This window comes from Empidonax traillii, unplaced genomic scaffold, assembly GCF_003031625.1.
Source record: "Empidonax traillii isolate 1590-97213 ecotype Southwest subspecies unplaced genomic scaffold, ASM303162v1 scaffold1664:size92259, whole genome shotgun sequence".
Classification (NCBI taxonomy): domain Eukaryota; kingdom Metazoa; phylum Chordata; class Aves; order Passeriformes; family Tyrannidae; genus Empidonax; species Empidonax traillii.
The window spans coordinates 3771-17806 of NW_020956857.1; the positions used below are offsets into that span (position 1 = coordinate 3771).

Below are 14036 nucleotides of genomic sequence, written 5' to 3' on the forward strand. Positions count from 1 at the left end.
TGTTGCTTCAGTGAAATAACTTGAGGGTAAACTTTGTATATTCATCTTCAGGGCTAAAATTGTACTTTTGCTTAAAAGGGCTTCTTAATACAGTATGTGATAAAGCTCCTAATGGTGTTTATAACATGCTTAGACCAAAATTTCACCTGGAGGCAAAGGTTTACTTTTCACAAATGAACTTGTAGAATACCTAAAACCTAACCTTTTCTATAAATCTACAGAAAATTAAATAATATATGAAATAGGTCTCTAAAAATGGATGTGAATAAATCAACTGGGGTTTGTGTTTTCTTTTTTTTTTCTTTTCTTAAAGATTACCACGATGCCTATGTCTCTTCCAGTGAATGCTGACTCCTGCTGGCCCAAAGATGTGGGAATTATTGCACTTGAAATATATTTTCCTTCTCAGTACGTTGACCAGACAGAGCTGGAGAAGTATGATGGTGGGAATGGTGGCAAATACACAATTGGGCTAGGCCAGTCAAAGATGGGGTTCTGCTCTGACCAGGAGGATATCAATTCTCTCTGTTTAACTGTTGTTAAGAAGCTCATGGAGAGGAACCGCCTTTCCTATGATTGTATTGGGAGACTAGAAGTTGGAACAGAGACAATAATTGATAAATCAAAATCTGTAAAGACTGTCCTGATGCAGCTTTTTGAAGAATCTGGGAATATGAATGTAGAAGGAATTGACACTATGAATGCATGCTACGGAGGCACTGCTGCTCTTTTTAATGCTATTAATTGGATTGAGTCCAGTTCTTGGGATGGTAAGTTCAGGGTATTTTTTTTTAAAATTATATCAATCCTTATTTTTGAGTAGTCTGCCTTGCAATTACAGAGTTTGTGTTTAACCATGTAAGACCCATGTAAACTCTTGTATGCTTCTGAAGTCTTTTTCTTAAATGCTCTGGGCATTTTTCACCAGTTCAGTTACATGCAAAAAATAATGAGGCGAATAATCATGAATGGTCTCTTTCTGTAACTTGGTGGCTGCCAGGATTGAAGAGTCCCTTAATCCTGGAGTCATCTCCTCTATAACCAAAGTCTAAAAATTACTGATGGATATTAAAATGTGCTAGGTTCTCAGCTACTTTTAATTCTTATTTCTGTATTTTTCACAGGACGTTATGCACTCGTTGTTGCTGGAGACATAGCTGTGTATGCCACTGGAAATGCCAGGCCAACAGGTGGAGCTGGTGCTGTTGCTATGCTAGTTGGTCCAAATGCTCCCTTAAGTTTTGAGAGAGGTTAGTCCTGTAAGAAAACAAATACTGTTTAGACAGATACTGGATCTCTTCTGGAGCCCATCCCCTGTTTTCATGGGTTGCTAGAGGGCTGGATTAACTCCCACTAATATCAGAAATTATACTTTGTCTCTTCTTGTTCTGAGCTGACTTATCCAAACCTCCTTTTATAGGAGGCAGCAAGAAACAACTAAAGATGTTTCTATCTGTTTTTAACTTGAGAATTGTCTAATGGAATTGACAGAGTGGACTAGAGATGAAAACCAGCACTCTACTTTTAAGGTGAAATGATGAAAATCATTTGTTACTTGTTTGTCATACTCAGTCCTACTGTACTTGAGTAACAGGTGACTGAGAACTGTGAAACATTACCTTAAAGGGCCTGGAGTGCTATGAAAACCTGCTTGACTGAGATCATATATTACTTGTTTTCCATGTGTTAAACAATATGTTCAAACTGACTCAAAGTAACTGAATACTTCTCAGTTTTTGTCACTTTCTCTCTATCAGGGTTGCGTGGAACGCACATACAGCATGCGTATGACTTCTATAAACCAGATATGGTCTCTGAATATCCTGTGGTTGATGATAAATTATCTATACAGTGCTACCTCAGTGCATTAGATCGCTGCTATACTGTCTATCGCAACAAAATCCATGCCCAGTGGCAAAAGGGTATGTAGACTCACCTGATATTGCAAGATCTGGTAAATATTGGAATGTGTAGCTACACAGATAGCATCTTTTCTAGTTTTAGCATCCAATCTAAAGACTAGTGCATGGTCCCTTTCTTTGTGTTTGTGTGCTCTGAGACAATTGAACTGTTTGTGTTTTTCCATGAAGAAATGTCTTATTTCTGTTTGACTATGGCTAAGTACTTAATAGTCATTAAGCAGTAGTTTCTACAGGCTTTTGTTGGTGTAATGTATAATATCTGAAGTGTGTTGTTCCTTCCTCTACCAAGGCTCTTAAGATATTGAGGTTAATATTTACTTGTCGTATAAGGATACTGATTTTTTTTTTTTTTAATTCCATATGTTTAGTAATTGGTTCACCTTTATTAAGAAGTATAGGTTTGAAGATTAGATAGTTAGTTGGAAATCTTAAAAGTGCAGACTGTCCCTATGTACCAACAAACAAGCTGGCAGGGAAGAAGTCTGGCCTGGCTGAACCGGGAGCTTTGACTGGAACTCTGAGGTAAAAAAAGTTGATGATCTTTGGAAGAAGGGGCAAGGCAGCTCAGGAAGAGTACAAGGAGATTAGAGAGCTAAAAGCTCAGCAGAACAGTCTGGCCACTGCTGTGAAAGACAACAAAAAGTGTTTTTATTTATACATCAACAACAAAAGGAGGGGCAAAGAAAATCTCCATCCTTTATTGGACGTTGTCACCAAGGATGAGAAAAAGGCTGAGGTACTTAACACCTTCTTTGCCTCAGTCTTTAATAGGAAGACCCGTTATCCTCAGGGCAACTGACCCCCATAGCCAGTAGATGGGGAGCAGAATAGACCCCCTGTAATCCAGGAGGAAGCAGTTGGTGACCTGTTGAGCTACTGAGACGCTCACAAGTCTATGGAGCTGGATGGGATTCACCTGAGGGTACTGAGGGAGCTGGCAGAAGAGCTCACCAAGCCACTCTCCATCATTTATCATCAGTCCTGGCCAACTGGGGAGGTCCCAGATGACTGGAGGTTGGCCAATGTGACACCCATCCACAAGAAGGGCCAGAAGGAGGATCCATGGAACTCCAGACTTGTCAACCTGACCTTGATGCCTGGCAAGGTCATGGGGTTGATCATCCTGAGTGTGATCACACGGCACATACAGGACAACCAGGGGATCAGACCCAGCTAGCATAGGTTTAGGATGGGCAGGTCTTGCCTGACCAACCTGATCTCCTTTTATGACTAGGTGACCTGCATGGTGTATGAGAGAAAGGCTGTGGATGTATCTACATGGACTCTAATAAGGCCTTTGACACTGTCTCCCACAGCATTCTCCTGAAAATACTGCAGCCCACAGCTTGGACAGGGGCACTCTCTGCTGGGTTAAGAACTCTGGATGGCAGGACCAGAGTGGTGGGGAATGGTGCTGCATCCAGATGGTGACCGGTCACCAGTGGGGTTCCCCAGGGGCTTGGTACTGGGACCAGTTCTGTTCAATATCTTTATCAATGACCTGGACAAGGGGATCGAGTGCACCCTCAGTAAGTTCACAGATGGCACTAAGTTGGGTGGAAATGTTGATCTGCTGGAGGGCAAGAAGTCTGTGTAGAGGGATCTGGACAAGCTGGATCAATGGGCCAAGGCCAACAATGAGGTTCAATAAGGTGAAGGACTAGGGGAGTGATTGTCCCTCTGTACTTGACACTGGTGAGTGTTCAGTTCTGGATCCCTCACTTCAAGAAAGACATTGAGGTACTGGAGCATGTCCAGAGAAGAGCAACAAAGCTGGTGAAGGGTCTGGAGCACAAGTCCTATGAGGAGCAGCTGAGGGAGTTTACTCTGGAGAAAAGGAGGCTTAGGGGGGACCTTTTCACTCTCTGACAGGAGAGCGGAGCCAGGTAGGGGGCGGGTTTTGCTCCCAGGGAACAAGGGAGACGATAGGAAATGGTCTCAAGCTGTTCCAGGGGAAGTTCAGGTTGGACATCAGGAGGAATTTCTGTATGGAAAGTGTTGTAAGGTATAGGAAGGGGCTGCCCAGGTAGGTGGTGGAGTCCCCATCCCTGGAGATGTTCAATGAATGACTGGACATGGCACTCAGCGCTCTGGTCTAGTTGGCAACGTGGGGATTGGTTATAGGTTGGACTCAATCATCTTGGAGGTCTTTTCCAACCTTAATGATTCTATGAAGTAGGCTATTTATTTCAAAATACTGTGTAGAAATACTGAGATTCTGTTAAGCTTTTAACTTTTTTTTTTTTTCTAGAAGAAAAAGGACAAACATTGCTAGATGGTGCACGGGATGAGTAAGAAAATATTTTTTGAATAGAAGTAGTAGCCGTGTGTTAAACAAACTTGCCAACAATAGTTAGTCTTATGTATGCTGATATACTATGATGACTGGTATCTTGCCATCCCCCATTTTATTTTAATACTTCAAGTGAGTATTAAATTTAAGTTGTAACACATTTCTACTGCTTCTAGAGGGGACAGACAGATGTTTCACCTTGAATGACTTTGGATTCATGATCTTTCATTTACCCTACTGTAAACTGGTACAGAAATCTGTGGCTAGACTATTGCTGAATGACTTTCTCAGTGACCAGAACCCAGAAACAGCAAATGGTGTTTTCAGTGGTTTGGAAGCTTTCAGGTAAGAATGACTTCTGTCTTCCTTATTATTCAGGTAGTCCTAATTTCTTAAACATTCAAGGTAGTTTTTCCTTGCTGCCATTTTAATAAGTTTCTAAAGTTTTTTTTTTTTTTTAATAGAGATGTAAAACTTGAAGATACATATTTTGACAGAGATATGGAAAAAGCTTTTATGAAAGCCAGTGCAGAGCTCTTCAATCAGAAAACCAAAGATTCATTACTTGTATCCATTCAGAATGGAAATATGTATACCCCTTCAGTCTATGGTTGCCTTGCCTCTCTTCTAGCCCAGTAAGCATAAAATTGGAAAAAGGCATAGCTTTTTATATATAAACACATGAAAGGTTTTTGTTTCAGAAAGTCTTTAGTAAAAGCACCATCTGACAAACCTTTTCATACTAGATTGCTTTAAATAGCAAGACTAAAGTTAGAAAATTACTCTGTGTATACAATCAAGTGGCAAGCAGATTCAAAACTTCTGTCAGAAGCTGACATCAAACAGCAGATTAATGCCTTCCAAAGTAGGATCTTGTTTGTAAGGTAGCATATCTTTTCCCAGCCTCAACACATGCACATACACCCCCAAACACCCAGGTACAAAAGAGAATTTGAATACCTTCCACTATAAAAAGAGAGTTTACCGACTATGGAAGAAAGGACTGGCTACTTACAAAGAATTTAGGAAGACAGCTAGATCATGCAGAAGGAAAATCAGGGATACAAAAGTGCAATTTGAAGTTAATTTGGCCACTTCTGTTAGGTGATACCTTAGAGTTTTGATGTTTTGATTTTTTAAATTTTTGTAGATCTTAGCAGTAGTTATGTAGTAAATGTAGATTTTAGAGTAGCAGCATATTATCCCTTTACCCTTTAACACACCAACTGTCCCAGTTTAAATGAGACAAGGGTCTTTTGCTGAGGATGGATTAGGAGAAAAAGACCCAAACTTCTTTTACTAAGCAATTATAAATCCAAAATTAAGAGGCTCCGATTGAAGGAAAACAAATTATGGAAAAGGGAAAAATAACAACCCTTTATTAAAAGGTATGTGTGTATTAACAGGAACACAAGAACAAAACCAATAAACCGGCAAAAGGGAAATTAAATAGTTCAATTTTTAGCACCCTCTGGTGCAGTTCCAACCACAGTCAGCAGGGGGCGCCGTCGGGTCACTGGAGATGCAAAATTTGTAATATCCTGTACCATTCATCAGGTGGCGCTGTTAGGTCACTGGAGGTGCAGGACTTGTAGTGTCCTATAGTAGTCACCAGGTGGCACTGTTGGATCGCTGGAGGAGCAAAAACTTGTAATGTCCAGTGCCTGTCACCAGGCAGCGCTGTGAGATCCTTGGTTGCCGCAAGGTGAGGGGGGGGGGGGAAGGGAAGGAAAACAAACAGCAATAAAACAGAAAGTTCTCCCCATGGAAGAAAACTCACGAACTTCAGCTGATTTAGGGTCCATTGTAAGCAGTGCCTGCAGCCAGCAACAGCTAAGTTGAGAGCAACAGCAAAACTCCCCTCCGACAGGAAAAAAACCAAAGAAACCAGGCAGTGTCTGCAGCTCGAAGCAGCTCCCCTTAGGGCCGAGAGACTGCCCTCCCCCCCCAGCCTCCACCCCCTTCCAGTCGCACACCCCAGTAACCCTCCCCAACTCCTTCCCCTTCATTGCTAGGAGACTAATCTCTCAGCTATTAGTGACCAGGCCGATTCTTTTGTTCACCTGATGGCTCGTCCACAGAGCACACATGCAGGGGGGAAGGGAAAGAAAAATTCCTTGTTGAAATCAGAACTATGACACCAACTCAAACCCCTTTTACCCATTCCCATATCAATTCCCTAAATTCCACAGCCTTTTTAGTCTCTTTTTCAAGGTAGAAGAACACCCTAACCCTACGGAAGAAGATACAGCCATAGACTCAAAAACCTTCAGGCCTAGAATTCTGGAAGGCCTCCAAGGACATTATGTGCTCTGAGGAAGATGAAGATGAAGAAGAGGGGGTCCCAAAACAACCCCAGACCCAAATTCCAAGAGGCGTGGCGGGGGCAGAACCTGGGTGGTGACTGGACTGGATTGGGTGAAAATCATTATAAAAACTGTGAACATTTGTATTTCAGGAGTCCACGCTGGAGGTATTCCAGAAAGCCTGGGGGCTCATTAAAACCTTTGTACCCTTATCTTATCTCCTACCTAATTTGAGTCTTTTTTTCCCCACAACCATTTAGGCAACATAGGGATAACAAAAAGTCCTTCTATAAATACATTAATAACAGAAGGAGGGGCAAAGAAAACTTCCATTCTTTGATGGACTTGGAGGGAAACATAGTTAATAGAGATGAAGAGAAGGTTGAGGTACTTAACACCTACTTTGCCTCAGTTTTTACCAGTAAGACAGGTGGTCCTCAAGGCAACTGGTCTCTGGAGCTGGTAGACAGAGATAGGAAGCCAAATAGCCCCCCTGTATTCCAGGAGGAAATAGCGACTTACTGAGTCATCTGGATCCTCACAAGTCTATGGGACCAGACAAGATCCATCCTAGGGTAATGAGGGAGCTGGCAGAAGAGCTTGTCAAGCCACTCTCCATCATCTTCCAACAGTCCTGGCTCACTGGGGAGGTCTCATATGATTGGAAGTTGGCAAATATCACCCCAATCCATAAAAAAGGCTGCAAGGCTGACCCTGGTAACTACAGGCCTGTTAGCCTGACCTCGGTGCCTGGCAGAGTTATGGAGCAGATCATCCTGTGTGCAATCACACAGCAGCTACAGGATGGACAAGGGATCAGACCCAACCAACATGGGTTTAGGAGGGGCAGATCCTGTCTGACCAACCTGATCTCCTTTTATGATCAGGTGACCCACCTGGTGGATGAGGGAAAGGCTGTGGATGTGGTCTATCTGGACTTCAGCAAAGCCTCTGATACTGTCTCCCATAATATACTCCTGGAAAAGGTGACAACCCATGGCTTGGACAGGGGCACTCTGTGCTGGGTCAGGAACTGGCTGGAGGGCCGGGCCCAGAGAGTGCTGGTGAATGAGGCTGCATCCAGCTGGCGACTGGTCACCAGTGGTGTTCCCCAGGGGTCAGTGCTGGGCCCAGTCCTTTTTAACATCTTTATCTATGATTTAGATGAGGGGATTGAGTCCATCAGCAGCAAATTTGCAGATGACACCAAATTGGGAGGGAGTGTTGACCTGCCGGAAGGCAGGAGGGCTCTACTGAGGGATCTGGATAGACTGGAGAGATGGGCTGACTCCAAGGGAATGAAGTTCAACAAGACCAAGTGCCGGGTCCTGCACTTTGGCCACAACAACCCCATGCAACGCTACAGACTGGGCACAGAGTAGCTGGAGAGCAGCCAGGCAGAAAGGGACCTGGGGGTGCTGATCGACAGGAAGATGAACATGAGCCAGCAGTGTGCCCAGGTGGCCAAGAAGGCCAATGGCATCCTGGCCTGCATCAAGAACAGTGTGGCCAGCAGGAGCAGGGAAGTGATCCTTCCCCTGTACTCTGCATTGGTGAGACCACACTTTGAGTATTGTGTTCAGCTCTGGGCCCCTCAGTTCAGGAAGGATATTGAGGTGCTGGAGCGGGTCCAAAGAGCAATGAGGCTGGTGAAGGGACTTGAGCACAAGTCCTATGAGGAAAGGTTGAGGGAGCTGGCGTTGTTTAGTCTGGAGAAGAGAAGACTTAGAGGTGACCTCATCACTCTCTTCAACTACCTGAAGGGAGGTTATAACCAGGTGGGGCTTGGTCTCTTCTCCCAGGCAACCAACAATAGGACAAGGGGACATGGGCTCAAGCTCTGCCAGGGGAGGTTTAGGTTAGATGTTAGGAAGAAATTCTTTACAGAGAGGGTAATCAGGCATTGGAACGGCCTGCCCAGAGAGGTGGTAGATTCACCATCCCTGGAGGTTTTTAAACAGTGATTGGATGTGACCCTTAGTGCCATGATATAGTAATTGGAGTTGGATCAGGGGTTGGACTTGATGATCTTGGAGGTCTTTTCCAACCCAATCTATTCTATGATTCTATGACTGTGGAGAAATGGCTACATGAAAAGAGGCATGCAGACTCACAGGAGCTGAGAGGGTATCGACTCAACAACTTTAAGCACAGCTGGTGTAGCTGCTGTCCAAGCAAGGTCATGCCAATCTCTTAGCAATAGCCGTTGCTCAATAACAATATCTTGTTATTACTACATCCTTGGAAAATGAAAAACTGAGGATCCCTACAAACACGAAATAAAGGCGGTCCAGACCTCTAGGGCTCTTACCAATCATGTAGTTAAATTACAGAATATTAATAAGCTCATTATCTATCCTATATTTTGCTGTGGTTTGTGTTCAATAAACGGAGCATGTTGATTCTCATATTGAGTGTCCCTGCTTTCCCATGTCTGGGACATTTTCCAACAAATGGTGCCCGAACGAGCGAGATTCTGACGAACCCAGCACGCCACGGTCCAACGTGTACAAACGTCGGTCCCGACCGCAGTACGGGAAAGCGAAAGAGCTGGCCCCCGCACCCCGAGCAACCGTCTGAACGGGTCTCAACTGCAGGGAGGCTATAGACTTAGCTCTGTGCTCTGAGCAACTGCACATACAGGTCTCAACCGACAGAGCATCGCCAGTGTCTTGCAAGGGCTGCAACAGTTTTGAAATATCCTGTACAGGTATGGAAAGACAAGCGATGCATGATTTGCTTAAGTGCTTTTTACAAAAGTGAGGCATTAAAGATATTAATTTAGATAAAGAATTACAGGGGTTGTTAGCATTGGGAGTAGCTAAGGGTTGTTTTATAGATCCTAATACAATTTTCTGTGTAGAAGAGTGGTGAATTTTTGGAGATAAGTTGTGGGAAACTGTATTAAATGATGATCAGACAGCTAAGAAGTACCAGAAGGCTTGGCGAGCTGTTGCTAATGCTTTTAAACAACACCAGGCAGAACAAAAGGCTGCCAAAGCTGCCTCAGAATGCCTTGATGCCGCTCCGTTCAAGGCGGCTTCACAGCCGCGGGAACAAAGTTCTTGCCCACTGCCGCCGGCCACCCAGGTAGTGCATTTGCCACCGGGAGCGGTATCTTCTGTTTCCGTTACTCTGGCACTCCCTGCAGCTACTCCACGAGTACCGACGGTACCCGTGAGAGATACTGGAGACGGCGGCGCCGAGCACTGGCCCCCGCCTCCTCCTCCTGAGCTGCTGGCACCCGAGCCTACGTCATCAGCCGTTGACACGGCTGGTAACGAAAGGCAAAAACTGTGGCAAGCTATAGCCCGAGACGCCCTTGCCGCTGGTGATCTGGAAGCGGCTGATGCAATAACAGGAGCCTTCCCAGTAGTTTATACACCAACAGCCACGGGGGGGTTAACGGCAACCATTACTGCCCTAGATTGGAAATTACTATCTCAGCTGCGTGCAACCGTGAATGAGTCTGGAATCCATGGAGAACCCACTAAGCAGATTTTGAATTATGTGTGGCAAAATAACTTACTGCTGCCGAATGATACAAAAAGTATAATGCGATTAATTTTGTCCCAGCACCAGCAGTTACTTTTTAATGCTCACTGGCAAGCATTATGCCAGAATTCGGTTGCAGTTATCCGGCAACCCCGAGACCCATTACACGGGGTCACTTTAGATGAGCTTATGGGGCTTGGTGCCTATGCACGCACCGAAGCACAGGCATTATTAGGTGCCGACAAAGTAAGGGAGTCGATGCAGCTAGCACGAGCGGTTCTTGATCGTGTTAAAGCCCCAGAGGGTATACCATCTTATATGGGGATTAAACAAAATCGAGATGAACCTTTTGGTGCTTTTATTGATAGGGTCGCTAGCGCTATTTAAGCTGCTGCAGTACCCGAGTACATGCAGGGTGTACTGTTAAAACAGTGTGCATTACAGAATTGCAATGCTACCACCCGAAATGTTATTCTGTCCATGCCTGGGGACTGGACTATAGAAGACTTGATAGAACGCATCTCCCAGATACCCCTGAGCCAAAATGCCTTTTTGGTAGATGCCATAACAAACTTAGGGAATAGCCTTAAGGAGCAAGCTCAGGCTACTCAGACTCAGGTTTTAGCTACTCTTGCACCCTTGCAAGCACCCCAAGCACCCCGGGGACACAGCCGCAGAAAAGACGGTGCTTTCGCTGCGGGTCAGAAGACCACGTACATCAGGACTGCACGGTGGGAGACGTGTGGTGTCAATCTTGTCGTTCTGATTCTCACAACACTGCTGCATGCTGAAGGAGATCGGGAAACGCCAAGAACAGTGTGAGGGGTCCCCGCGCTACGACACAAATGGTGAAACCACAAGCTGCAGGGGTTTGAAGTTGTTAACTTTCTTGCCTATCATTGGTTCCTGTGTTGCCATAGTTATTATATTATCTCCCTGCATTGGCTAGCCAAATGACCAATCCCCTCTTTTCCCCACCAGCCCTTATAAGCTGGGGGGAGATTTGAATAAACTCTCTTCGCTGTTGGACTCCCTGCGTGCTGCGTGCTGCTTTCCTGGTGCAGGGAGTTCCCTCCAACCCATTCCTGGCATCTCCAACACCCTCGGTGACCTGCGACGAGCAACCTCCGGCAGCCTCAGCATGGACCTGGCAACAGCAATAGATTTTACCCTCATTGATACACAACCCTAATGGATCTCTTCAGGAATTAAAGGACCTCTGCGTGTTAATGGACACTCGGTGGGTGCTTTGTTAATTGGTCACTCTTCTGCCTCCATCAGGGGACTTTTTGAGACACCTGGAGTTATTGATGCTTATTATCATGGGGATATACAAATCATGGTTTATACACTGTATCCACCAATGCATATTCCAGCCAAGTCTCGCATAGCCCAGCTTGTCCCGTTACCACAGCTGGTGGCAGGAGTGCCTGTGGATTGAGGCGATGGCGCATTTGGCTCCACGGGTGCTTGTGCCCTTTTGACTGTAGATCTTAAGCTGAGACCACAAAAGACAATTTCTATTCAATACCAAGGCCAAAGTCTCACCCTGTCTGCCCTGCTGGATACAGGTGCTGACTGCACTGTTGTTGCTGAACAAAAGTGGCCCTTGAATTGGTCCACTTATACTACTGGAGGCTTTGTTGCTGGGGTGGGAGGTCTAACAGTGACCCGACAGTCACCTCCAGTTCTCATTACACTCGATGGTCATTCAGTATCCGCTTCTGTGTCTGTTTTGCCACTTCCCGACACCGTGCAAGCCCTAATTGGCCGAGATGTGCTGGTCCAGCTTGGTTGTGTGTTAACTACAGATCTTCCTTTATGAATGTGGCCGCTGTTTGGACTTTCCCTATTCCCCTTCGGTGGCTGACTGATACACCGATCTGGGTTGAACAGTGGCCCTTAAAATGGGAAAGTCTTTTACAAGCTCATCAATTGGTTCAGGAGCAATTTCAACAAGGCCATTTACGCTTATCAACTAGCCCATGGAATACCCCTATTTTTGTTATAAAAAATAAATCTGGAAAATATCGCCTTCTTCATGATTTGCGCTCAGTCAATAACCAGATGCAGGTTATGGGAGCTCTGCAGCCTGGCCTCCCTAACCCTGCCATGCTTCCTGAAGATTGGACCCTCCTAATTGTTGATTTGAAGGACTGTTTTTTCACTGTTGCCTTACATGAACAAGACAAGCAGCGCTTTGCCTTTACCTTACCATCTCTGAATCGAGAGGGACCTGCCCAAAGGTAAAAATGGACGATGTTGCCCCAGGGCATGAAAAATTCCCCTACTCTCAGCTGTATGTTGATGCAGCTCTACAGCCTTTGCAGACAGCATGGCCTGATGTTATTGTTTATCCTTATATGGACGATATTCTTTTTGCCAGTCCAGTGCCGCTTGGCAGCCAACAGAAACAGCACATCATTTCTACATTCCATATGTATGGCCTAGCCATAGCTCTGGAAAAAATCCAGGAGAGTAGTCCCTGGTGGTACCTGGGTTGGACCATCACTAATTCTCACGTACGACCTCAAAAACTGTCACTTAGCCTCGAGCTAAGAACCTTACATGTTTGGCGGGGAGGCACCGGAGACATACATACACGATCTATGAGATCTAAAATATGTCCCATTTATTAGGATAGCTCAGGGTTTTTATAGCATCTGTACTCAGGGTCTCGTGACAAGAAGCATACAATTGGATACAGGTTACTGTCCAGTTGTAAACATCCATTACAAATACCTTTATAATTGGTTATTAACAGATAACAAGGCAATAGTTTACTTTAACGAACTCCGCCTTCTTCTTGGCACCAATTTCTCTTTGTTCTCAAAAAGACACCCGCAACCATCTTGGGACCTATAACTTATAGTACCTATAAAACTATGTAAAAGTTTATAAAAGTCTGTAAAAGTACCACACACAATAAAAATTGCTCACACATTCATTATGTTCCTCCCACAAATCCCCCTTTTTGTTTTTGAGCAATTTATATTACACTAATACATTCTTAACTTTCTACTAAGATATTATAACACACACATATATCCATCACCATTAAAAATAACACCTTCACACACTTATCATTTATTTCTATCTTATAATGCTAAAATTTATCCTAGACTAAAATTTAATGGATAATATATCAAGTTCACACAAAACACTCTTTTGAAGTCTAAACTTCTATTGATTATATGATACTACACTACAAAACTACCTTACAATAATACTGAAGAAGCTTTGTAATTCTGAATAGCTTATCTACCACAGTATCAACCTTGTTCTGCAGAATCACTCCCTTTCCAAGGTCTTATCCAACGTGTAGGCAGCCACCGAACTCCTGTCTCTGTGAAAATGCAAGCATACCCTCTGCCAGTTAGTTTTACCTCTGCAGGCCCCTTCCAGACTCCGGTTTGTGGGTCCTTGTACTGAACTTTCACTGTTACCTGTGGATTTACCAAACCTGACTGCATAGAAGTATTATGAATTACAATGGGAGAGTCCGATCTTCCACCCGTCAACCGTAAAAAATTCAAAACACATAACACTTTTGCAAGTCGGTTATGTGGGCTATCCAGCTCTTCTCCCTCTTTCTGTTTTTGCAAAAGTGATTTCAGGACTCCATGAGCTCGTTAGATAATAGCTTGTCCCGTCGGAGAATGAGCTATGCCGGTAACATGAGAAATACCTCAATCCATACAGAATCTGTGAAAATGCTGCGAGGTATAACCAGGCCCATTATTGGTTTTAAGTTCTGTGGGAACTCTGAGGGCTGCTATACGTGCATGCATATGACAGATGACATATCTGGCACCTTCTCCAGCATGAGCAGAGGTCCATATAGCATGAGAAAAAGTGTCAATGCACACATGCACATACTTCAACCTGCCAAACTCATTAACATGAGTGACATCCATCTGCCAAAGCTGCAATGTCTGCAAACCACGAGGATCGACCCCCAAGCCAATGCCCAGCCCACTTCCGTGGCAGGCTGAACAGGTCCACACTACACTCTATACC

At 44.5% G+C, this 14036-nt stretch overlaps 1 protein-coding gene across 1 annotated transcript; it reads left to right on the top strand.

Moving 5' to 3' along the window:
• The first annotated feature begins 322 nt into the window (after positions 1-322).
• On the top strand, positions 323-4854 carry LOC114070699 (hydroxymethylglutaryl-CoA synthase, cytoplasmic-like). The gene is made up of 5 exons (XM_027908244.1): positions 323-770; positions 1125-1250; positions 1758-1922; positions 4392-4560; positions 4680-4854. Exons 1-5 carry the CDS (start codon positions 323-325, stop codon positions 4852-4854), a joined length of 1083 nt encoding a protein of 360 aa, XP_027764045.1.
• The last annotated feature ends 9182 nt before the right edge of the window (positions 4855-14036 follow it).